The sequence below is a fragment of the Schistocerca piceifrons genome, chromosome 8 (genome assembly GCF_021461385.2).
Source record: "Schistocerca piceifrons isolate TAMUIC-IGC-003096 chromosome 8, iqSchPice1.1, whole genome shotgun sequence".
Lineage (NCBI taxonomy): Eukaryota > Metazoa > Arthropoda > Insecta > Orthoptera > Acrididae > Schistocerca > Schistocerca piceifrons.
In genome coordinates, this window is record NC_060145.1 from 238,398,412 (window position 1) to 238,423,764 (window position 25,353).

At 39.3% G+C, this 25,353-nt stretch overlaps 1 protein-coding gene across 1 annotated transcript in view; it reads left to right on the forward strand.

The window, feature by feature from the left end:
• The window catches only part of LOC124711185 (rabankyrin-5-like), a 431,684-nt gene extending 409,042 nt beyond the window's left edge, over positions 1 to 22,642 (forward strand). The window contains exons 21-23 of the mRNA XM_047241114.1: positions 2,492 to 2,630; positions 12,139 to 12,237; positions 21,996 to 22,642. Of these exons, the coding sequence (XP_047097070.1) occupies positions 2,492 to 2,630; positions 12,139 to 12,237; positions 21,996 to 22,122 (365 nt within the window). The 3' untranslated portion in view covers positions 22,123 to 22,642. The remainder of the gene's footprint in view (positions 1 to 2,491; positions 2,631 to 12,138; positions 12,238 to 21,995) is intronic.
• The last annotated feature ends 2,711 nt before the right edge of the window (positions 22,643 to 25,353 follow it).

Consider the following 25,353-nt stretch of genomic DNA (forward strand, 5'->3'; position numbering starts at 1 on the left):
TTATTTTATAAGGGGCAGTCAAGTGAAAATGAGACATACGGAAAAAATGTAAGTAAACTGTTTATTATTTCAATCGCCCATAACTGTTAACACATTTATCCTACTGAGAGATGAGATGGTCAGTGCCTTCATGTAAAAATGTCTGCAGTTGCTTAATGTAATCACCCCAGGGTAATTTCCCCTGTTCCAGATTGACTCTGTTGATGTCTGCCTTAATATTAATGAACTGCTTAATACCAGTTTTTATCGATATTTATGTAATTTTGATTCTGTTGATGTTGGTCTCCCTGTTAATAAATCGCTTGATACCACTTTTTGTTGATAGTTGTGTAATTTTTAGCTTTTTCTGGGGAACTGTTTTTTATTGTAATTATCCATTATTTCTATGCCTTTGTCCTATTGGGTACGTGTGAAAACATTTGGTATGCTTTTTATACAGATATATGTTCATTCTGAAAATCCATGTGTTCTTACACCCAACTTATACATCAGATAAAAATAATTATTTAAGTTAATACAAATTATACATAATTTACACTAATGTGTAAATCTGTATTTTTCTGATGAGCATAGTTAGTGTCACAGAATCGATCAACATAACATCTTTGAAAATCATTTGCTATACAAGTGTCTTTGGTCATGAGTTGATTCTGTGTGCATCAGTTGGTGTAGAGTAACGATTATGGCTCCACTGAGTTCTGTTTCATCTCAGTTTTGTAAAGTAAAGTAATGCCATGTATTAAAGATGTGTGTGTGTGGTGGGGGGGGGGGGGGGGGGGGGGGGCGTGTGTGTGCGTACGTGCATGCGCAAAAAATGTAAATAGTGAGTGTTCTATTATTATTTAAAATATTAGTAATACAGTTGGAGGTTGCCTAAATTACGATGAATGAAATGGAGGGTGAAGCTTTGACAATGCCAGCCACTCGTGCTGGCGAAGTGTCAGTAAAATAATTAGATGAATGTTGGTCAAAGAACCCGAGACAGAAGCCAATAGGCAGTTTGTCAACAAGTGGCTACAAAAGCCTTAACAATTTTGAAATAAAAATAAATTTTCACCTGCTGAAGGCCCAAGAAGCCAAAAGCCTGTTCATGACCAAATAGATATAATTTTACACAACTTTAAGTCGTCGGCACACGGACCTTGCTGTCGAATATTAACGTTGAGCATGCCAAGTTCAACGTGCTGCTGAACACTCAGGAACGATGCTACTTGTGGATATGGTATGTGGGCCCCAACATGGTATAAGCGATCACAACGCACTCCAGCGGCAGTTTGAGGGATGTTTCTAGTTCATAAATCACACCGTTTACTCAACGGGCGCACGTAAAATTACCAACTTAGCTATATTAATACGCACATTTCCTCCATCGTCCACGAAAGGGAAAGTACCATGTCCAGTCAATAAGGACACAGGCTTATAAAAGTTCTATTACAAACAGTGTGATACAAATTTGGAATACTTCTCCGCATAAGATAAACAATATTTCATCATTTCCACATTTTAGTAAAACCCGAAGGTCAGTCTTACTTGATCACTATTCCTACCCAGTAGCAGAATCTTCGCAACATGTGAATTACGAAGCGTAAAAGAAAAAGGAGCAAAATATCTTTATACGAGTAGCGCAAGCTGTCCTGTAGATTAAACCAATTGAACAAAGTCACCCCTCAAAAAAAGGTGAACTTATATTTACGTAACATCAAATATTATAGCATATACTTATATTAAACTAATAATAAAGTATCGGAACCAAATAAAAACGCGAATGTTAGGAAAAAAAATTGGAAGTGTTTAGACGCAAACCACCGCCTCGACAAAAACTCATTACTGGACGCAGATGCTACTCATTACGCTAAACTAACAACATGCTCCTGCTACTTAATCGTACTCTTTTATGCCGTACTAAAAACGTTAATTGTAGATAATTATGTTACTAATTGAAACTTAATTATAACAAATTGTATCAAGAACAATGCGTTTTGGGTGGATCTTCAGTGTGTTGCTGCCTTCAAATAGCCTACTCTCATAATACGCAAGTTACAATAATTCTTTTGCCACGAATATGATGTTTTTCATTATTTTATTGGAACGAATCGCACAAATAACAACGGGTTTTCCAGTGATTCTCAATTTGCTGGTGCTCAGAAATGGCATATATACATATAGGCTTGAAATGAATGCCAATATGGCGCCTCATAACTCTGTACTGGAGGGAGACGGTGTGCGTGTAGTCAGAGTGCCGACGGCTTTAGGTGGTGTTCCTTTTTTAAAGTAAAAAAGTATACTTGAGAGTGTTAAAGATTCTTGAGGCACTTGTCCCAAGGGCTTCCAGCTGTCAACACTTGCCTTCAAATAGTGTTCTGTGTTGGTGCAAATTGTATAGCAGTTCTGAATATGTGGCATGTGGTAGTTTAATCATATCAGATTTATGACTGTTGCTTATTGTCTGATGTCGGCTTTGTCATTAATCTATGTGCTTTCTGTATTCTAGCCCTTCTTTTGGCATACATGAAAGGCAATGGGAATCTATGTCGTACACTGGTGAGATCTGGTGCTTGCCTTGGTGCTATGAACAAGGATGGTATTACAATTTTCAACTACCAGGTTGCAACAAAGCAGCTTCTTCATAGGTATGCAAGTTTTCAGCCAATACATACTGCTCAAATTTGCTATTTGCTTATCCTACTCTCAAAGTTACTGATACTGAAGTGAGACAAGATAACTTGGGGACAAGAGCCAGCAGGAGAGGCATAGTGAACCGATCTAGGTTCATTTCCCATCATAAGACATTGCTTTACTTTGAGAAGCTAGATTACCAGCAACATGTCCCACTGTGGAGTAGCTTTCTTAATTTAGGTTGGTTGTGTGCTGCCTTGTCTTGTCAACTGTGAATTGTTTTGGATGTAACCTCATTTTATGGAATCAATTAGATGAATCTGATGAGCACACAGTAATCTCTCCTTCCTCACTTAGGCCCCTGTGTGTTTACACAATAATTTCTTCCGTTTTATCTCATTTTCAATGAGAGCATCTAAAGAAATTAAAGTCATAAATTAAAACTTTGTTTTAGAGTTATGAAAGCAATGTAGAGGAAAGCTAAAGAAATGGACAGCATCAACAATGAACTCATAAAATACGTTGCAGTTTGTCTTGACCTGAGACTGCAAAGTCACTTCAGTATGGTTGGTAAAGGAGAGTCATACCAAGAGCAAGGCAACAAGTTGTTTGAAAAAGGAGACTGAGGTAACTTCCAGAGTTATAAGGGTTTGGATACACCGTGTAAGGCTTACATTAGGATCTTGAACAGCAGTTTAAAAGTAATATCAGATTGCTGATTAAGTTAAGAAAAAATGGGTTTCTGTAGAGGAAATATTGGCAACATACATAGTATTTGTAATGAAGATGATCACTGAAAAACAGACAGAATATAATCAAAAGACACAGTTTACTGTAGAAAATAACTAACAAAAGAGGGTACACATTCTATATGATAAATACTTTAAGAAGCTATGCTAAAACACAACAATCACATTATACATAAATGGAGAGCTGGCAGCACCTTTCTTCACTAGCAGAGGGGTCAGAAAAGACTAAAACATGATACTCACAAAGAAAACTATGGCTTTTATAGAAAAGGACCCCATTATAACAGTAGTGAACATTGCAGTAATAACATAGGTATGCCATTTTAATTAGAAAGTGATGTCACATGTATGACAAATACACTACTGGCCATTAAAATTGCTACACCAAGAAGAAATGCAAATGATAAATGGGTATTCATTGAACAAATATATTATACTAGAACTGAGATGTTATTACATTTTCACGCAATTTGGGTGGATACATCCTGAGAAATAAATACCCAGAACAACCCCCTCTGGCCGTAATAACAGCCTTGATACACCTGGGCATTGAGTCAAACAGAGCTTGGATGGCGTGTACAGGTACAGCTGCCCATGCTGCTTCAACACGATACCATGGTTCATCAAGAGTAGTGACTGGCGTATTGTGACGGGCCAGTTGTTCGGCCACCATTGACCAGATGTTTTCAATTAGTGAGAGATCTGGAGAATGTGCTGGCCAGGGCAGCAGTCGAACATTTTCTGTATCCAGAAAGGCCCGTACAGGACCTGCAGCATGCGGTCATGCATTATCTTGCTGAAATGTAGAGTTTCGCAGGGATCAAATGAAGGGTAGAGTCACGGGTCGTAACGCATCTGAAATGTAACGTCCACTGTTCAAAGTGCCGTCAATGCGAACAAGAGGTGACGGAGACGTGTAACCAATGGTACCCCACACCATCACGCCGGGTGATACCCCAGTATGGTGATAACGAATACACGCTTCCAATGCGTGTTCACCGCGATGTCGCCAAACACGGATGCGACCATCATGATGTTGTAAACAGAACCTGGATTCATCTGAAAAAATGACGTTTTGCCATTTGTGCACCCAGGTTCATCGTTGACTACACCATCGCAGGCGCTCCTGTCTGTGATGCAGCGCCAAGGGTAACCGCAGCCATGGTCTCCGAGCTGATAGTCCATGCTGCTGCAAACGTCGTTGAACTGTTCGTGCAGATGGTTGTTGTCTTGCAAACGTCCCTATCTGTTGACTCAGGGGTCAAGATGTGTCTGCACGATCCGTTACAGCCATGCGGATAAGATGCCTGTCATCTCGACTGCTAGTGATATGAGGCCGTTGGGATCCAGCACGGCATTCCGTATTACCCTCCTGAACCCACCAATACCATATTCTGCTAACAGTCATTGGATCTTGACCAACGCGAGCAGCAATGTTGCGGTACAATAAACCGCAATCGCAGTAGGCTACAATCCGACCTTTATCAAAGTCGGAAATGTGATGGTACACATTTCTCCTCCTTACACAAGGCATCACAACGACATTTCACCAGGCAACACCGGTCAACTGCTGTTTGTGTATGAGAAATCGGTTGGAAACGTTTCCTCATGTCGGAACGTTGTAGGTGTCGCCACCGGCACCAACCTTGTGTAAATGCTCTGTAAAGCTAATCATTTGAATATCACAGCATCTTCTTCCTGTCGGTTAAATTTCATGTCTGTAGCACATCATCTTCGTGGTGCAGCAATTTTAATGGCCAGTAGTGTGTATACACAAGAAAGTAGGAAAATTCTGAAACATATGAGGAACAATGAATATGTGTATGAGAAACCAGACATAAAAAAAACACGAAGGAAGTTTTACAAAGCAATGACTGTGGTTCAGTGTCAAAGTGCCAGACCACAAATCCAAACGTCTCGACTTCGACCTGTGGTCAATCATATGGTTTTTATCTGTCACTTATCACTTCTTTCAGCTTTGGCAATGTTTGTCGATGTGAAAAATACCCAGCTGCACCGCAATTCAGAATCCATGTCAAACTGTAGGTCCTCCTGTATGTGGCTGGATAAGTTAGTTCCAAGGTCGAAGGAAGGCAATGGCATACTATCTCCAACAGGACCATGTCTAGCAAAGCACTGTGATGCTCAAAATATACTTTGGATTGATGACTGCTTTATTTTACTGATCCTCTCAATACTTTGCAAAAGTGCGTCAGTGGTGTCTTACAAACAACAATGAAGTATGATGATGATGATGACAGAGCAACCATTGCACAGAAATGAAAGATACAGGAGCTTAAAACTATGATGCACATCCCTTATTGTGAGGCAAAGAAGATGTAAAAGGCTATGGTCCCCCCCCCCCCATTTTCATTGACGCCTTTGCTTCAGATCTTAAACAACCAATTCAGAAAACTGATCTGGTGCACAAATGGAGGTTGCTAGTGTCACCACTAGACCTGTGTTTGTCAATGCATTTGTGTTGTTGCAGTTATTTTGAAGCCCATACCTTCCCCCAGAATATCATAAAAGGCTGTGGTTTCTGACATTGTGGAGCTCCCTGCCCCTCCAAAGGTCCAGCCTCGTCCACTAACAAGTTCTAGCACTACCACTGCTGTGGTTGTGTCTGCAAAGCCTCCCCAGGCCAAAAAATCAAAGGCAAATCATTAACTGTTGGCAGAGAATAAGCAGTCCAATGTCGACATCACTCTGACGTCTCTTCATGATTCATCTTCAGAGCTGATGGACCTCAGGGCCAGCCTGGGGCACTGATCTTGCCTCAAGACTGAGCTTTCACCCATTCATTGTGCCCCCCCCCCCCTCCCCTTGGCAGAAAGACAGGGTGAAAGTACTACCCCTGTGATAAATGGTTTCCATACTTCAGTGGAACATTAATGGGTTCTGGACACATGTGAAGGAACTGAAACTCCTGGCACAAGAATGCCCCCCTTGCTTGTGTTTGTAGGAATGCATTTTAAAGCACCTGCTAACTGTATACTATGAGGCTATACCCTCCATTGCAAGGATGACTGGACTGTGCAAAGGACCAAGGGAGAGGTTATTGTGTTCGTCAATACCACACACCACTCCTCTGCTCTGTCACCTGCTACTGAGCTGTAAGTGGTTGCAGTTGAAATCAATGTGTGCAAGAGATCATTGTTTACTTGCTGAATATACCTATGCTTTCACAAATCTTATAGAACAACTCCTGTGACCATTTCTCCTACTGGGAGACTTCAATGCCCAAGCTGTTCTGGTCTCCAGCCATGGCAGACACTGTTCAGTGGGAAGTCACCGATGACCTTCATTCCAGTGACCACTTCCCACTCTGCAAGGGCGTACTGAATGGTGCTCTCCCTGAAAGAGTGCATGGATCATCAGCTGAGCCATCTGGATGCTGTTCAACCAGCCAGCTGTGTTTGAATGCCACAACAGCATCCAGGAGTGCGTGGACCTCATCACACAAGCGGTCCAACATGTCACTGGCATATCCATCCTGATGTCCTCTGGTTATCTTTGGAAGCAACCTGTGCCTTAGTGAACTGATAAGTGATGTTCAGTGGGCCAGGTCATGCACACAAAGTTTAAGTGCCAGCCAGTGGCAGGCAACCTCACAGCCTTTCAATTGGTGAGGACCAAGGCTCAACATATTGTCAAGGAAGTAAGAAAAGATTGTGGCAAGTTTTCCTGGACACTGTACCAACCATTCCACAAGTTCTACAACAGTATGGAAAGCCATCAGGAGGACTTCTAGTAAATGCAGTCTCTTACCTATAATGGTATTGTTGAAACAAGATGTCTCCAAGCAACAAGAAATGCCAAGAGACATCGCACAGGCAATGGCAGGTTAATTTGCACTATCACCACTGCTAGCCAATATCCAGTGTTGTATCATTATCGTGTCACCAAGGAGAGGGTCGAGGTGGACTTTTTGTCACACCAGTTCGGAATCTGCAAGTACCTATTAACCATTGGGAGCTGGATTTGACACTGTCTGATGCTCACTATACGGTGCCCGGTCCTGACCCAATCCAGTACAACATGCTACAGCACTTGCAAACAGTGTCAAAGGAAGTCCTCTTATAATGTTTTAGATCAATATGTCTGACAGGCCAACTTCCTGACTTGTGGCGAGAGGCAATTTTGATACGTCTCCTCAAACCAGAAAATGGCCGAATGTGTTCCAGTAGTACCCTAGAGTGCATGGTCATCTATTGTCTCATCTGGGTATGAGAGAGAAGACAGCTCCTACGGCACTCTCAGTGTGGATTCAGGAGGTGTAGGTCAAATATCGACAGCCTGACCTTTCTAGAGACAGAAATCCGGCAGGCTTTCGAACATAACAAGCATTGTCTGGAGGTATTTTTTTGACATCAGTAAGGCTTACAACAGTAGTTGGAAACACAGTATTATCAGTCGGCTACACCAGTGGGGCTTTCATGGGCACCTCCCCACCTTCATTTGGTACTTATCAAGATGACTTTTGATGTATAAAGTTGGTGACGTGCTGTCAGATTTGTGCAGAAGAATGGTGTTCCCAAAGCAATGTTTTTAAGTGTCACTCTTTTTGCTAAAGTTGCTGACAGTATAACGTACAGAGTTCTGTGTAGCGCTCCTTATTTGTGGATGATTTTGCAGTCTTCTGCTCTTCCGTGAATACCATCACAGCAAGTCTTTTGTTGCAACTTACAGTCAAAAGGTTTCAGGATTTGGCCACAAAGACTGGCTTATATCTTCTATAGAGGAGTGACAGGGAGAGGGAGAGGGGGGAGGTGCACATGTTCTTATGTCATTCTCCTTGTATTTCTTGAAGTGTCTTAGCCACAGGTACTGGGACAAAGTGTGTCCGCTACAGTTTTCTAGAGCCTTTGTGCAATCACAGCTGGACTACAGATGCACAAGTGGCAGTCTTATCTGAATATTGTTGATGCTATACATCATGAGGGGATCAAGCCGGTCATGGGCACATATGGAACCAGCCACATACCCAGTCTCTACACTGAGGCTGGTGAACCATCACTTCCAGTTCAGTGGCAACTTATCACGGCATGTTAGGCAAGTAAGTTCCTTACTACTCTCACTTCCCCAGCATACCATATTGTTGGTCTCCAGCTGTGGAACACCACCTTACCAACTGTCCGTGGGCAGTGAGTTGGTTTTGGATCTGCACAAAGTGTGTGATGGAGTCCATTGGTATGGGGCATGTAACAGATCAAAACTGCAGATTTTAACCAACTGCTACCCTGATCACTGCAGAGGCCCAGAGTGATTTTAAATTTAATGCAGTACAAGAGAGGTTGCACTCCTGCTTATGCTTTTAATACTTTATTTTTTGACATTTCAATTGGGCACCACTGCTGTATTCATGGATGGGTCTAAATGGGATTTTGATGGTTCTGTTGTCCCCCCCCCCCCCCCCCCCCCCCCCCCCCCCCCCCCCGATCCTGAAGATCCAGTTGCCTCCAGATTTTACTGTATTTGATGCCAGTTATCCGGGATCTTGAGGGCACTGGAACAGATGAGATTTGCCGTGTCTGCTAAATGTCTCATCTGTTAAGACTCCCTGAGTGCTCTTCAGTCTCTGCAATAAAATAGCCCAGAATATCCAGGATGCTCTTCTCCACTTACAAAGACTAGGGAAGCTGGTATGTTTCTGTTGGGTGCCAGTGCACATGGGTATTGTGGGGAAAAAAACAGAAAATGTAGCAGCCAAGGGGACACATCATGACCCTCAGTTAGCTCAGTGTGCCATCCCCCTGCCTGCTGTCACCTTATTGTTGAGGCACAAAGTTGTGCATCAGTGAGAAGAAGAACGGCTAGAAGTGGCAGACAGTAAGCTGCACCCACAACATGATGCACCTCCTTCCTCCAGCCGTGCAGGTGGGATGAAGTTGTTCTAACTCACCTTCTTGTGGGCCACAACCCAATGATGGATGGCTTTGCTAGGGCTACATGACCTTCCAGTGTGCGGTGTTTGTGGCATACAGATTACTGTGTGCCACATTTTACTGGACTGCATTTTATTTGCAAACCACAGGGCAATGGCAGATTTACTGACAGACCTGCCCACTATTTTAAGTGACATTCAGATGAATGTGGTTAGAGTTTCAAGGTTTTATGATACATCAAACTTCTTTTCTGAAATTTCAGGAACATGTTCTTAATGTATTACAGGGTGACTGGCTCACCCACATTTTTTGCAACTGCTCAGCCAATCACAATTTCCAGCACTGTTACTTTAGCTCCTCTGTCATTTTCTTTATGCTTTAATCCCAGGTTTAGCACCTTTCACTCTTTCTCGATTGTCTTATGGCATATAAGATGGACTAACTGTGTGGGTCAGTGCAAGTGAGGAGGTTAGTGTTATTTTGTAGGTTTACTCCTCAAAGTGTGACAACTTTTTATCCACATTTATTTCTTTTAATATTTGTAAGGGTGCTTATAACCTTGTCATTGAGTGTGCATGAACTCAGAAAAACAAAACAAAAAGCACTCACTCTCTCACTCTGTCCATTCTGAGATCAGTTTTCCATGATTTCCTGTAATCTTTGGAGGTGACTGGCTGGTACAGTTTCATATACCAGGGGTCTCTTCTAAGAATCATCAGGCACATTTTCTATGGTGTTTCGACAGAAATTTGCAGTTACTTTTTTACAATGTGTGGATGAAGTTAGCCACTGTAACTGCTGCTCATCATGTTTCAGGTGACATCTTTGAGTATGGGAAGGTCAGTTTGTTTCTCGTTACAACCAAAATATATTCTTTTTTTAATTTGAATTTTATGTGCCAGTTTGATAAAGTGATCCAAAACTAATCCGGTGCAGTACATGAAGTTATGAAATGCTGTGTAGCCCTATCTGTTTATTTTGTTCTCTCTGCCATGCTTATTAAACTTCCCTGCTTCTCTCATGTGCCAGGTCATGTCATATGCATACTATGTCATATGTCATACTACCACCATGCAGCACTGCTGCTCAGTTACTGGTAGAGTACTGTTTGCTTTGTTTTTTGCTGTCCTTGTGTTAAAAAAATTTATTGAACTGAATATTGCACTAGATTGGTTTGGAACTTTTCTGTTGTATAGCTCCATAAAATTCTATTAAAATAATGCATTTTGGCTGCAGTGAGGCACAAACCTTTGTTTTCCATTGATACTGCCATCATGTGAAACACACAATGAGCAGTATTTGTTAAAGCTATAAAAGATTCTTTCCGTCATTCTAGTTGTACTGAGTAGCACAACTCATCTAACCACCTACTTGTTGAGTGGATATAAAACTACAATTTTGTTGAGACCTCCTGCCAGATTAAAACTGTGTGCCAGATTGGGACTCTAGCCTGGGACCTTTGCCCTGCACAGGCAAGTGTGCTACCGGCTAAGCTGTCCAAGCATGACACGCAACCTGTCCCCACAGATTTACTTCCACCAATACTTCGTCTCCTACCTTCCAGACATCACAGAAGTTTTCCTGCAAAACTTGCAGTACTCTTGCTCCTTTCTTCCAGGAATGAATTAGTTGGTTATCTATGCCTAGGAATTCGAATAATCCTTTTAGCTTCTTGGCAAGAGAAAATGTCAATTCTGTAGCTACAGCAGCTGGACAAAAATATGGAAACTTTACAAGAAATGCATGCTTGAACATAAATGCAGATGTTAGCCAAACCTATAGATTGTATTGTTTGGCCACAAACAGCACCAGTGCATCATCCTCGGTGCGTAGCAAGCGTCAGTTGTGGTCAGAACAGTGTTCTGTGTAGTTGAGAGTGCACTGTGCTGAAGCGAAGTGACTTTGAACATGGGCATACTGTTGTTGCTTCTATGGTGAGTAACCATGATAGCCTAAGTGGTTGGTGTTTCAAGAGCCACTGTATCAAAGATTCATACCACGTTCAGGAAAGTGGAAAAACATCGTTCCCTATGTCACACTGCAGATGGAAGTGTGTGTTGAGTAAACATGACAGAAGGTCATTCAAAAGGATTGTGATGTAAAATAAGAGGACTAGAGCTGCAAAAATCACTGCAACTGACTGTCACACTCCCAAATCCCATCAGTACCAAACCAACATGAAGGGAAGTGCCGAAACCATAAAACCTGTATTATGGAGAAATGGAAGAAAGTCAGTTGGTTCGATGAGGTTTGTTGCACACTGTTTCCAACTACATTTTGAAAATGACACATGGTGAGGGTTCAGTGATGATCTGGGCAGCCATATTGTGGTATTCCATGGGCCCCATGGCTACTGTTCAAGGTAACATTACTGCAGAGGACCATGTGACCATTTTGGCTGATCAGGTCCATCCCATGGTACAATATATGTTCCCCAATGGTGATACTGTATTCCAAGACAACATGAGCCCTGGTCACACAGCTCACATTTTGCAGGACAGTTTTTATGAGCACGAGCCACCAGTTGTGAGCAGGCAGTGTTAAGTAGTATATGTGCAACTGTAGTTTATCAACATTGTTGTCACAAATCGCATCTCACCTGGCCACCACTGTCTCCAGATCTCAATGTTATTGAGCCTTTATGGTCTATTTTGGAAGGAAGGGTGTGTGATTGCTGTTCACCTCCATAATGGCATAAAATAGAGAAGAATGATTGCAATGACAAGGTGTAGCCTTTACTACTACTACTACTACTACTACTACTTCATGCCACTGAACAGTATGAATGTGTTCAGATTACAGTCTCATGTTATTCTCTGATTATGGTGTTCATATATTATTCTATGAAAAATAGCAAAGATTTGAACATAGTCTTATTTTTGCAGTTTGCTGGATAATTTATCCCAGGAGCCACCTTGGGCAGAAGGTGACATTTGTTTGGAGTGTGGTATTAAATTTGGACTGACTATACGTAAACATCACTGGTAAGTGTCAGTTTCAAAGATACGAACAAATTTAACTAACACACAGTAAATTAATGATATCATAGAGTTTGTTGGTAAAAATAATAAATTTGAAAATTTTGGCATACATTCGCACACGCACGCACACACACACACACACACACACACACACACACACACACACACACACACACACACAGAGAGAGAGAGGGAGAGAGAGAGGGAGAGGGAGAGTGTGTGTGTTGTTATCTCAGTTTGCATTCTGTAAAGGTTTCTATATTGGGAAAGCAACATTTCATCTCATCTAGTCAGATCTACATGTAGTAAAATTAAACAAGAAATAACAAGAAACAGGACTGTGTTACCATTTTCTGTCTTCTTCCCAAGGACTAAGAGAGGCCTAAGAGTGTGCAAACATTATGGATGATTTGTTAGTGTGATTAAGGTTAATACCAGGAAATATATTCCATGTGTGTTTCAGAAGGAGATAGTCTCAAGAATGTGATGAGTTACATGTGAAATATTAAGTATCCCACAATGACCCAACAGCTGATAACCTTTTGAGAGACCTTAATAAGAACAGAAGAGAAAAGTGGCCTAAAACAACAACAGCAGGACTCGACTCAATGTAGTTGGAATGCTTGCATCCTTATAAGAAAACTTGGTACAGATCTAAGTTTGTCATGTACAGCTGCACGTGTAAATGCCAATTCTGTTGCAGCCAAACTAATGAAGATTTCAAACACTAAAATAGACAAGACATACACACAAACTATGAAAAAGGAATTTTAAATAAACAGCGTCCATGTAGAACCACATCCAGACTACTGTGACATCCCCATTGAGGAACTTCATACAGCCTTGAATATGTTAAATGTAAATGAAGTTTCTGGCTTTGATGGAATACATCCAGTGTTTCTTAAAGTTGCCAGACGTAAAACAAAACTATGGCTCACTGAATTTTTCAGTGAGATTCTGTGAACTGGAAAATTACCAAAGCTTTTCAAACAGGCTAAAATAATTGCCATCCTAGAACTAGACAAAGACAGAACTGATGCTTCTTGCTGCTGATCAGTATCACTGTTCAGCATGATCTATAAACTACTAGAAAGACTTACTCTAAATCACATTCAAGAGGTCATTGATCAAATCACCCTTGTCAGACAAGGGGGCTTTAGGAAACATTGGAGCTGCTGCAGCCAGGCCTTACTGTTGACAACTGCAGTAGAAACGGGATTTCAGCGAGGTCTCAAATTGGCTGCAGTTTTTGTGGGTCTTATAGCAACTTATGACACTGTGTGGAGGGAGGGATGGCATTGAAGTTCATTGAAATCATTCTATGCCAAAAGCTGTCTAGTTAACAACACGCCTTCTGACAGGCACTTTGAGTTGTTCCTGAAGGGATAAGCAAGCTGATGGGGAACTATAAATAATGGCCTGCCTCAGAAAACAGTTCTCTCCCCATCCTGTTTAACCTGTATATTCATGATAGGCCAGACACACACTCCATGAAAATCCAATATTCAGATGTCCTCGCACGAGTCTTCCAAAGTAAAGACCTGATGCACTGTGAGAGTGTGCCGACATTTGATATGGTGAAACTTCGATAAATGGAGACTTGAGCCTAACTCAATAAAACTGAGGTTACTGCATTCCCCCTAAGTAGTAAAGACGCCCAAAGGAAGCTACATGTCTCTTTCAATGGAATCAAAGTGCCACGTAACTACAATCCAATATATCTAGGAATCACTCTGGATAGGTCCTTGACATTCAAACAACAGTGCATCAAGTTATCTAAGAAACTTGGCTCAAGAATAAATGTACTTTGCAATATTGTCTTAAGCAGCCAGGTTGCGGGCACCAATACTCTACGCTCAGCTGCACTCACTCTTGTGTATTCTGCTGGAGAACATTGCAAAGATGAGCCAAAGACTGGGTTTTATCGGCATAACACTTAAAAGATGCAACATATGTTCCAAGGAGAGTGCCTACAGTACACTTATCCATCCTCTTCTGGAATATTGCTCTGCTAAATGAGATGTGTACTGGATAGGATTGATGGAGGACATTCAGAAAGGTCATAGAAGGGCATCTCATTTATTGCGAAATAGGGGAAAGAGTGACAAAGGCAAAATACATGAATGTGGGGCGGGGGCAGTAATCATGAAAACAAAGGCATTTTTCATTGCAGTGAGATATTTTCACAATATTTCAATCACCAAATTAACACTCTAAATGCAAAAATATTTTGTTGATGCCAACCTACATAGGGAGAAATAACCATCATTATAAAATAAGAAGAATTAGAGTTTTGTTGGAAATATTGAAGTGTTCATTTTTCCCATACGGTATTCGAGAGTGTAACAGTAAAGAAATAGTCTGAAGGTGGTTCAATGAATCCTCTGCCTGCAGAGTAGACATGTAGATGTAAATGTAGGTATTTATCAGTGTGAGTGGATTAGCACTAGTCATAATTTGTTGTTAGTATACTTTACAAACGAAGATGGCAGTGGATGATTTATTTTTACCATTCCAATTTTGAAGGTGGTCATTGTAAGATACAAAATTTTTCTGTGTAATGAAAAACATTAATTTTTGATAGTGGGACTGCAGTTGCGACATGATATCACAGATGGAGATCATTCCACAGCATGTGGTAAATGAGGAGTATAGGCTTTGTGATGGGGATTGTTTGATTGAATAAATAAATAAATGAATGAATGAACAGTATACAGATCTTGACATTTCAAACAATTATATAACCATTCTTGTCCAGTTCTTTAGCTTCTTAATCAGGATTACTGATAATTTCATTCAGTGCATGTGATGATTTACATGTCTCTTTTCATAAAAATATGTACATTTGTCCATAATGCCATGTTGTTGTTGTGGTCTTCAGTCCTGAGACTGGTTTGATGCAGCTCTGCATGCTACTCTATCCTATGCAAGCTTTTTCATCTCCCAGTACCTACTGCAACCTCCATCCTTCTGAATCTGCTTAGTGTATTCCTCTCTTGGTCTCCCTCTACGATTTTTACCCTCCACGCTGCCCTCCAATACTAAATTGGTGATCCCTTCATGCCTCAGAACATGTCCTACCAACCGATCCCTTCTTCTGGTCAAGTTGTGCCACAAACTTCTCTTCTCCCCAATCCTATTCAATACTTCCTCATTAGTTATGTGATCTACCCATCTAATCTTCAGCATTCTTCTGTAGCACCACATTTCGAAAGCTTCTATTCTCTTCTTGTCCAAACTATTTATCGTCCATGTTTCACTTCCATACATGGCTACACTCCATATGAATACTTTCAGAAATGACTTCCTGACACTTAAATCAATACTGGATGTTAAATTTCTCTTCTTCAGAAACGTTTTCCTTGCCATTGCCAGCCTACATTTTATATCCTCTCTACTTCGACCATCATCAGTTATTTTGCTCCCCAAATAGCAAAACTCCTTTACTACTTTAAGTGCCTCATTTCCTAATCTAATTCCCTCAGCATCACCCGACTTAATTAGACTACATTCCATTATCCTTGTTTTGCTTTTGTTGATGTTCATCTTATATCCTCCTTTCAAGACACTGTCCATTCCATTCAACTGCTCTTCCAAGTCCTTTGCTGTCTCTGACAGAATTACAATGTCATCGGCGAACCTCAAAGTTTTTATTTCTTCTCCCTGAATTTTAATACCTACTCCTAATTTTTCTTTTGTTTCCTTTACTGCTTGCTCAATATACAGATTGAACAACATCGGGGAGAGGCTACAACCCTGTCTTACTCCCTTCCCAACCACTGCTTCCCTTTCATGTCCCTCGACTCTTATAACTGCCATCTGGTTTCTGTACAAATTGTAAATAGCCTTTCGCTCCCTGTATTTTACCCCTGCCACCTTTAGAATTTGAAAGAGAGTATTCCAGTCAACATTGTCAAAAGCTTTCTCTAAGTCTACAAATGCTAGAAACGTAGGTTTGCCTTTCCTTAATCTTTCTTCTAAGATAAGTCGTAAGGTCAGTATTGCCTCACGTGTTCCAGTGTTTCTACGGAATCCAAACTGATCTTCCCCGAGGTTGGCTTCTACTAGTTTTTCCATTCGTCATATTGTCCATATTATCATCCAACTGGTACGGGGCAGCAGTAAATCAGTGTGTCTTACCAGTCATCACTTTAAATTCAAGGGGACACTGCAGATCAAATAGTCTTACTGTGATCGTCTGTGATACATATAGATGATGAACAGTTCCAACAGGAAGGAAACAGGAGCTTATGAAATAACAAGTTACTGGAGAATTTTGAAGATTCGATTGAACTAATGAAGAGATACTGGATTGAATTGGGGGGGGGGGGGGGGTTACAAAACATTTATGGGATAATTTGACTAAAAGAAGGGGTCAGTTGATATTACATATCCTGGAGCATGAAGGGATAGACTAATTTGTAATGGTGGTTAGTGGAAAAGGGGAGATGGGGGGGGGATTGTTGATGGAGACCAAAGTTCAAATGCTGTAAGAGGGTTTAGATGGCTGCAGGCTGCAGCAATTAAACAGACAGGAAGCAGCCTTGTACAGGAAAGTGTGGAAAGCCGCAACAAACCAATTTTTTAACTGAAGACGATGATGACTATAACAACCACTTACAGTTGAAGATCTCAGGGATGGGAAGATAAGTTGGTGGAGTAGGAAGAGAAATTAGTAAATTCAAATGGCATGTAGCAGGGTTCTCAAAAGTGTGATGAAGAAACAAAGATCAAATAGAACTAAAACCAGAACAATTGTTTTACAATGGAGGATCAGAGCAGAGGGTAATTTCATGTGTAGGCATTATTGTAACAGAACAGCTTCTTTTGTTTTTAAAATAAGCAAAAGATAATCCAAGAAAACATTAAAATGTAGTCGCCACTATGCTCACATTCTAATAAGCAGACAAAAGGCATGTACAAAGGGCCACTAAAAGTGCTAAATGACAATTAATCCTCCTATAAAACAATTATAATAGTGACATCTGATAGAAAAGAACAACAAAAACTGAAAAATGATTTTTCAGTAGAAAACTTTGGATATAGTATCAGAAATGACAGAGCTCATACTTTAGTAGAATTACTGTAAAGTATTAGCAAATTTGTTGTTTAGACATTCTTTCACAAGAAAACTAATAGAAAATGTCCTCATGGACTAAATAGAACTGGAAATAAACTTGACAGTATTCTATCAAACACTAAAGAAATTAAATAATAAAGCAAATAATTATCATCCTAAAAAATTAAGAATATACTGACATAAGAAAAGACTCCCATTATTTAATTACAAAAATATGTATGGAAATCACTAAAGATATTACAGGTACAAAGAAGGAAAAAGAAACATTTATTTATGAGAAGGCAAGAGTTTACAATAAACAATGTATGTTTCTTCAGCTTATCCTGGCATACTTCATTACATAACAGTTCATGGGTGAATAGCCTGGTGTCAGTGTCCAATGGGCACAATATTTGCACCCAGGTATGCATGGTGGTGTCACCTCTGCTGTTCCATTGTCTGCCTGTGAAATCAGTCTTTTGTAGGGTATCGCCTCATCTTCTTAATCAGACTAATTATGTATCCCAGATTTTACTAAGGATGTAGCCACAATCATGTTCGATCAGTGGTTCCCTTACTCAGATCTTGATGGCTTCTTTAATGACACACATCAGAAGATAGACATTGCGTCAGAATCTAGTAAGGTCATAATCCATTCCTTGTAATTCCGATAGACAATGCCCCATGACCACTGACTTGTTGGGCTGCTGCAATTGCTGTTGGTGTTCTTGACAATGATCTTAGACAGAGTGCTCTGTTCAACTTACATATGTCTTGCCACATTGGCAGCGTATCTGGTAGACCCCAGATTTCTGTAGCCCGAGATTGTCTTTCACATTACCAAGCAGTGCCTGTGGTGTTTCCAGAAGTTTGTCCTATCTCTCTGGATAATGTGCCTCAAACAGGAATAAATTCAGTGGCCACCACCCTTGTAAGGTTCCTCTTCTGTTTCTGCTAGTTGTGCAGGACACAGGGCTATCCGAGACACATCTTGATGTCATTATACAGGTTGACAATTATTGAACTATATGAAATAAAATCATCACAATTTCGGAACAGTTTGCATTAGGCCAGTCAAACTGCACAATTGGCTGCAAGGCATGATGGGAATTAATATGCGCTGTATGGAATATTGGTGCGATATTCCTTGATGGCACGGTGACTATCGAATGTTACTTGAAGGTTTTGGAAGATGATTTCATCCCCATTATCCAAAGTGACCCATATTTTGACAAGATGTGGTTCATGCAAGACAGAGCTTGACCCCATTGAAGCAGAAGAGTTCAAATGGCTCTGAGCACTATGCGACTTAACTTCTGAGGTCATCAGTCGCCTAGAACTTAGGACCACTTAAACCTAACTAACCTAAGGACATCACACACATCCATGCCCGAGGCAGGATTCGAACCTGCGACAGGAGTGGTCGCTCGGCTCCAGACTGCAGCGCCCAGAACCGCACGGCCACTCCGGCCGGCAGCAGAAGAGTGTTAAGTGTCCTGGAGGAGCACTTTGGGGACCGCATTCTAACTCTGGGGTACCTAGAGGCCACTGGCATGGGCCTCAATTGGCTGCCATATTCTCCAGATCTGAGCACATGCGACACCATTTTGTGGGGCTGTATTAAAGACAAGGTGTCAGTAATAACCACAAAACCATTGTTGAATTGAAAACAGCCATTCAGGAGATCATTGACATCATCAATGTTCCGAAACTTCAGCAAATCATACAGAATTTGGCTATTTGTCAGTGCCTCATCATCGCCAATGATACCAGGCATATCAAACATGTCATAACCTAAATCCGAATATCTGTAGTGACATTTACATGTTGAATAAAGGGTGTGCACACCATAGTTTGTATGTAATTTACATTTTTTCATATAGTTCAGTAATTGTCACCTTGTACTTACATCCCAATGGTGGCTAGTGCAAGCAAATGGAAGGAGTAGCCATGAGGAGCTCACTTTCACATGTTGTCACCAACATGTCTAAGGAATGCTTAAAGGAGGAAGCCCTGGAGTAAGCCCAGTGGAAAACTAAATGTTTCTTCTAGTATGTAGACACCTTCATCAAATGGCTACATGGGAAAGAGACAAGTTGTGAATAAATTCCTTATACATCTGAGTTTTGTACACCAAAACATCAATTAACCATGGAAGCTGAAGTAGATAGTGTCCTCCACTTTCTAGATCCCCTGATAAAAAGAAGAGCAGACAGTATGTTGGGCCACAGTGTGTTACAGAAGAAGATGGATACCAATCTGTATTTACATGTGGACAGTTGCCACCACATGGCGCATAGCAGTGGCATGCTAAAACATAGATACATAGAACTTAAGCCCTCCAAGACAATGAAAGTCTCAACCAAGAACTTGAACACCTGAGGATGGTGTTCTGGAAGAATAGCTACAAGAAGAGGAAAATTCGGAGAGCTGTACTACTACACTCACTTTACAACTGGTGGGAATAGAAGAGGAATCTCAGGATGATTGTGGAGCATTATTCAGAAAGATACTACAAATTCTCTGGAAACTTTAAGGGAAGATGGTCTGCTGCACACCAGATAAAACAGGGATACAGCTTGGTAGTGTCAAAGATGACATAGGACTACAGAAATCCAGAGTTTATTAGATATACTGCCAATGTAGCAAGACATGTATAAGAGGACAGTGCCTACTGTCAAAGATCATTGCCAGGAACACCAATGGTGCATCAGATTGCAGCAGTCTAACAAGTCAGCTGTCACAGGACATTGTCTATTGAAATTACATGGAGTGGATTACAACCGTACTAAGATTCTGATCCAGACATCTGTGTTCTGGGATTGTGTCATTAAAGAATCTATAGACATTAGCAGACTCATTTCATTAACATTGAAGGAATCGCATGGATCATGATTTGCAACTTCCTAGTTACTTTTCATGCTGAACAACTGAAATGATTGGCAAATCCTGGAAAAGGAATAACTCGAAAATATTTTGAACTGTTAAATACAGAGAAAGAATGGATATTTATACAGAATTAAAGAAAAAATTACATAGCCAGTATGGAAAAGGTGACATTATTTTAACTAGGATTGTTTTAAATTTTGCTTGTTATAGTAAGTAAGATTAGGAAACACATGAGGCATAATGAGAAACAGGGAGATGGGTTGTCAAGTTCCAACTTGACAACAAAAACCTCACCAAATAATGTAGAATAAGGACAGGGAAGTCATCAGTCATTGTATGAAGCGGATCTAAAATAAACAAAGAAAAAGACTTTGGCACGGTCTTAAATTTAGAGAAATCTATAAACAGCCCACTTCTTCATAAAATAAAAATAAATAAATAAATATTCTTTAAAATTATATTTTAATTTTTAGTTGCATTATACTGATACGTAAGTTAGTTTAATATTGTGAACAATCCTTTGTATGTGATTCAGGATTACAAGCTTATGAATAGTAAATTGAGTTTGGTCATACTGCAGTTTTAGGTGAGCTATATTTGCCAAGTAGAATAAAAAGCTTACTTTTGCCATCATAGTCAAAGATGATGATATGCCAACTGTATAACAATATATGTTAGAACCCATCCAGATACTTTCCAGTAGTGTACATGGAAGTCAGCATATTTCTTACACAGTCACAGCATGAAATGGGATAATAACCAGTAAATCTTGAAGTTATAGTCTCGTAAGAAATTTGAGTGTAACTTCAATGTGCAATTAAAGAAAAATTTGATTATAGCCACATCATTTAGGGGCATTAGCCCTGGTATGAAGAGTAGCTTCATACTGTGCTTTGAGGATTTAGTGAGAATGAAGCTAGGTCACATCAAACCAATTACAGCTACAAACAATGTTCAACACTCTGGATCTGTAAGAAAACAGTAACTTTATGCCATACAGCAAAGTGCAAATAAACAAATAAAATAAACAAACAAAACTGTGATACAGTATTCCAAAGAACCTCACATAACACAGATGCTTCACCTACACAAAAGTTGTATAGGTATCACAGAGATAAAAGAAATATGTGAAGGGTATACGAGGCACAAAATAAAAATTGGTAGTGTATAAAATTTGAAAATGTTCATGGTAGGCAGAATAATAGATTTGACTGATGAAAAGAGCTCAGATTCAGATGGAAATGAATGAAGGAAGATGTAATTAGAAATTGAAGGTTGTGTTAGTGGTGGTGATAATTATATACACATATATATCATATACAGCAGAGTATCAGATAGATAGGTGATGAAATGAAGATACATAAGGGGAAAGAGGAGGGTTGGGAGGGGCAAATGACAAATTTTTAGAGAAAGAAGTTACTAAACAAGTCCTAGTTAAAATGGAAAAGTATGTAACAAAAATTTACATTTTTGCTACTCAACATTTTACATGTTCTGTTTCAGTAGCTTGTGTCTTTGGTACAGTGGAACATTTTATTCATTTAATGCAAACAGTACAATGTTGTTTATGTTAAAGTTTGCAGATGCTGCTGGTTCTTCCAGATACAACAAAAAGAGCTTACTGTAACTATATGTCCACTAGAGAAGGAAAAGAAAATAAAACTGCAGTACTTCAAATATCAATAAACAAATTTTCTTTAATATGAATCTTCCCCCCAGAGAAAGAGAAATATTACAGTAAAATTTTCGTTTCTCAAATTTCTGTTTACCTGCTTCCTTATTTAATGTTTTTGATTATATGCCTATGTTTCAGCCGTCACTGTGGCCGAATCCTGTGCAGCAAATGCTCAGACAGAGATGTACCTATCCTGAAGTTTGCACTGAACAAACCAGTCAGAGTATGCAGTGTTTGCTTCAATGTATTACAGGGAGCTAGTTAAAGTGAACTACTTCTGCTTGCCTTCCCCCAACTTCTTTGTGTGTATAATGTCACAAAATACAGTAATGTTATTTTCTCTGAAACTGGAATAGCTGTATTTGGTAGCTAGAATAATGTTACAGAGAAGTAATTGTTAATTACTGAAAATTCTATAAAAGTTAATAGTTTGGATCTTGTTTATCAAGGGTGTGTGTGTGTGTGTGTGTGTGTGTGTGTGTGTGTGTGTGTGTGTGTGTGTGTGTGTGTGTGTGTGTGTTTTGACAGGGGGAGGGGAGGGGACATTGCTTCACATTTAACTACATTATTTCAGCAGGTTTAACCAGTTGCCTTGTACATATACCTTTTTTAAAATATTGAAATTGTATTTAATTATATTAAATAGTTGTCACATCATTCAGCTAAAAATATAGTTATCTGAATGGGACCAACATTACATCATTTTTTTATACAATGGAAGTAATCAAGTCGATATATTGTACTGTTAAATAAATTGGAAAATATATTACTTAGTTTTGAAACTATGATAATGTGTTTATAACTTGTATGAAATTATGGGACACAAGTGAAAGAACCAATGAATCTTCTGTACATGCTACATTGCATTCATGAAGCCAACCCACAAGGGAGACACTGAAGTAGTCGTATAACATTTTACCATCTCCTTTTTGATATCAGTTCCGTAACAGTTAGTGAGATATTAACGCTACTTGTAATTTTTAGACACATGTATAGATTTTAAGTAAAAAATTCATGACTCAAGTTGTTAATAACAGCTTTATGAAGAATGAAATCAAGAACCATACACAGCTAGATAGTACCGTACTCAACTACTGCAGCCCTATTATGATATTCGTTGAATATGAGAAAATAGACTAGGAAATATTGTGTAATGATCTCTTTCTAAATTTTTGCTGTGCACTTGTTATAAATGACAAAGGTGGATATTTGGTTTTTTCCCATATTTTAAAATTATTTTAATATTCTTCTGAGAAAAGTATTTGAATTATTTGTTGGACTTACTAATGGTATGAAATGAGATGCTTTCAGGCAAGAAATACTTGTTCTTACTAATTTTATTTCGTAAATCCGTACAGGCAAGTGATTCCTTTGAATGAGCACAGCTGATTTTTCTTTCCCATCCTTGAGTCATTTAGAGCTTGTGCTTAGTCTCCAATGACCTTAATGTCAATGGTATGTTAAACCCTAATCTTCCTTCCTTCTTTCTACTGCAAAATGTGATACTAGTGAATGTTTCTGTGGGTAGGAGAGTATCAAGTTCTACTACAGCAGTATTATTATTTTTATTGCATTACTCAAAATGGGTATTACATTTTACCATACAGCAATGCTGTTAAATACAGTATCAAGATTCAAATATGGACAACCTAAGGGTATGAACACATCTAACATGGAAGCATGCAAAAAACCCTATAGTTTGACTTAACCACTTGATACAGAATCACCTAACTGAAGTTGGTGGTTAATGATTTCAGTATTTCATTTGTGATATCTGTTTTCTGGTTACATTCTCTCCACAATTTTTGTTTATTTCTCATGTAATATATAAGTATGTATGACACACAGAAAATATATCATGTTGTTATATAATTATATTGATGTATACTGCCCAGTAGAGGGTACTTCTTATTCATTTCTAGAGTAGTATTGGGTGCACATACTCATCATGTGCTCACATGACTATGGTAACCAGCACAATCTTTTCGTAGACATGCTATATGACTGACATACACCAACAAGAATCTAGAACCTGAAATATGCTTGATCTCTTCTTCAATGTTTGTCATCTCAATAATTTCATTTTTATCTTTTGCTTAAAAGATTTCTTCAAATGAACATTTTACTTTGGTTCTTCATGCTTTGTTATTATGGAAATGTTTTTAAGTATGTTGGCTGAATTTTTGATGGAATGGCTTGCACAGTCTGACTGAACATTGATTGAAAGTGTCGTCAGAAATATCATTATTGGAACCATTACTCCCCACTGCCAAGAATGGAGTCTTTAGTATCAGAAGCATTTACATATCTCAGCAACAGTTAGTGACTTGCTTGTCATGTCGTGTATTCACGATTTAAGCTAAAACGCCAAAGCAGGCAAGCAACCCACAGACCTTGCTGCCAGTGGAGTTACACATGAGCAGTAATGCAAAACAAGTCAACTGTTGATAATTCATGCATTATTATGTGGAATTAAATTCTTGACAATATAAAGGTATAACATGGCAGTAAATTCCACAAGTTATACTAATGTCTGACTGTAAAATAAAAGGAATTCGTTTAGGGTTTTATTGACCTAAGCACTATGTATGTATCAGCTACCATTTGGGACAAAATTATTTTAACACGCAAAACTATTTTTGAATCACAAACAGCTCTCTCAATTAAAAGAAGCTAGTTAGTTTCATAAACTTCTCATTTTATGAAAAAAATAATAATAAAAATATTGTTTTCAGGTCTAACTAGAATACTGGTGACATCTTTTAAAAGTAATGTTTCTCCTTTATATTTCGATTACTGTCATAAACTTATATTAGTATCTAGGCTGGATTTAGTAACACTTATAAAATGTAATGTCATTTAGAGACATAAAATCATTTGATGTTAATATCAGAAATAAAATGAAATGATTAGTGAAAAGAGGAAAACAAATATGATTATGGCTCAATTATCACCACGGTGTTTGCACTGTAAGGAGATAAAGTGAGAATATGCAGTCTGATGTATGATAACATGCAGTGGAGTTACTGAGTTGCTCTGTGTAAAATCGTACAGCTCATCAAGTTGTGTGATCACCCTAGTGTATTTGAGAAGAGGGTGACATGTGATAACAATGTTCTGGACAGTAATTTCTGGTTGGAAAATCCCAGCCAGTTGCATGACTGCAAATCATCCCTTTGTATCTAGCTGTGACAGTGCAATATTGGATATAGTGTGTACTTAGTAGTAGAAGCAGTCGTGTACAGAATGGATATCACAACTCTGTGGGACTAGAAGAGATGTATAATATGTTAATAAGCAGTATGGACTGCCCAAAAAACACACTCCAGTTACACTTATGCAAAATAAAGAGATGTTCCACAGTTTTGAAGAGGGCTCACCAGACAGTTGATGCTGGTGGGGAAAGAAGAAGAAGAAGAAATTCAAATAATTATGAAAACTTGGGATAAGGGCAACAGAAATGAGGAGAGGGGAGAATGGCACATGGTCCTCCAAT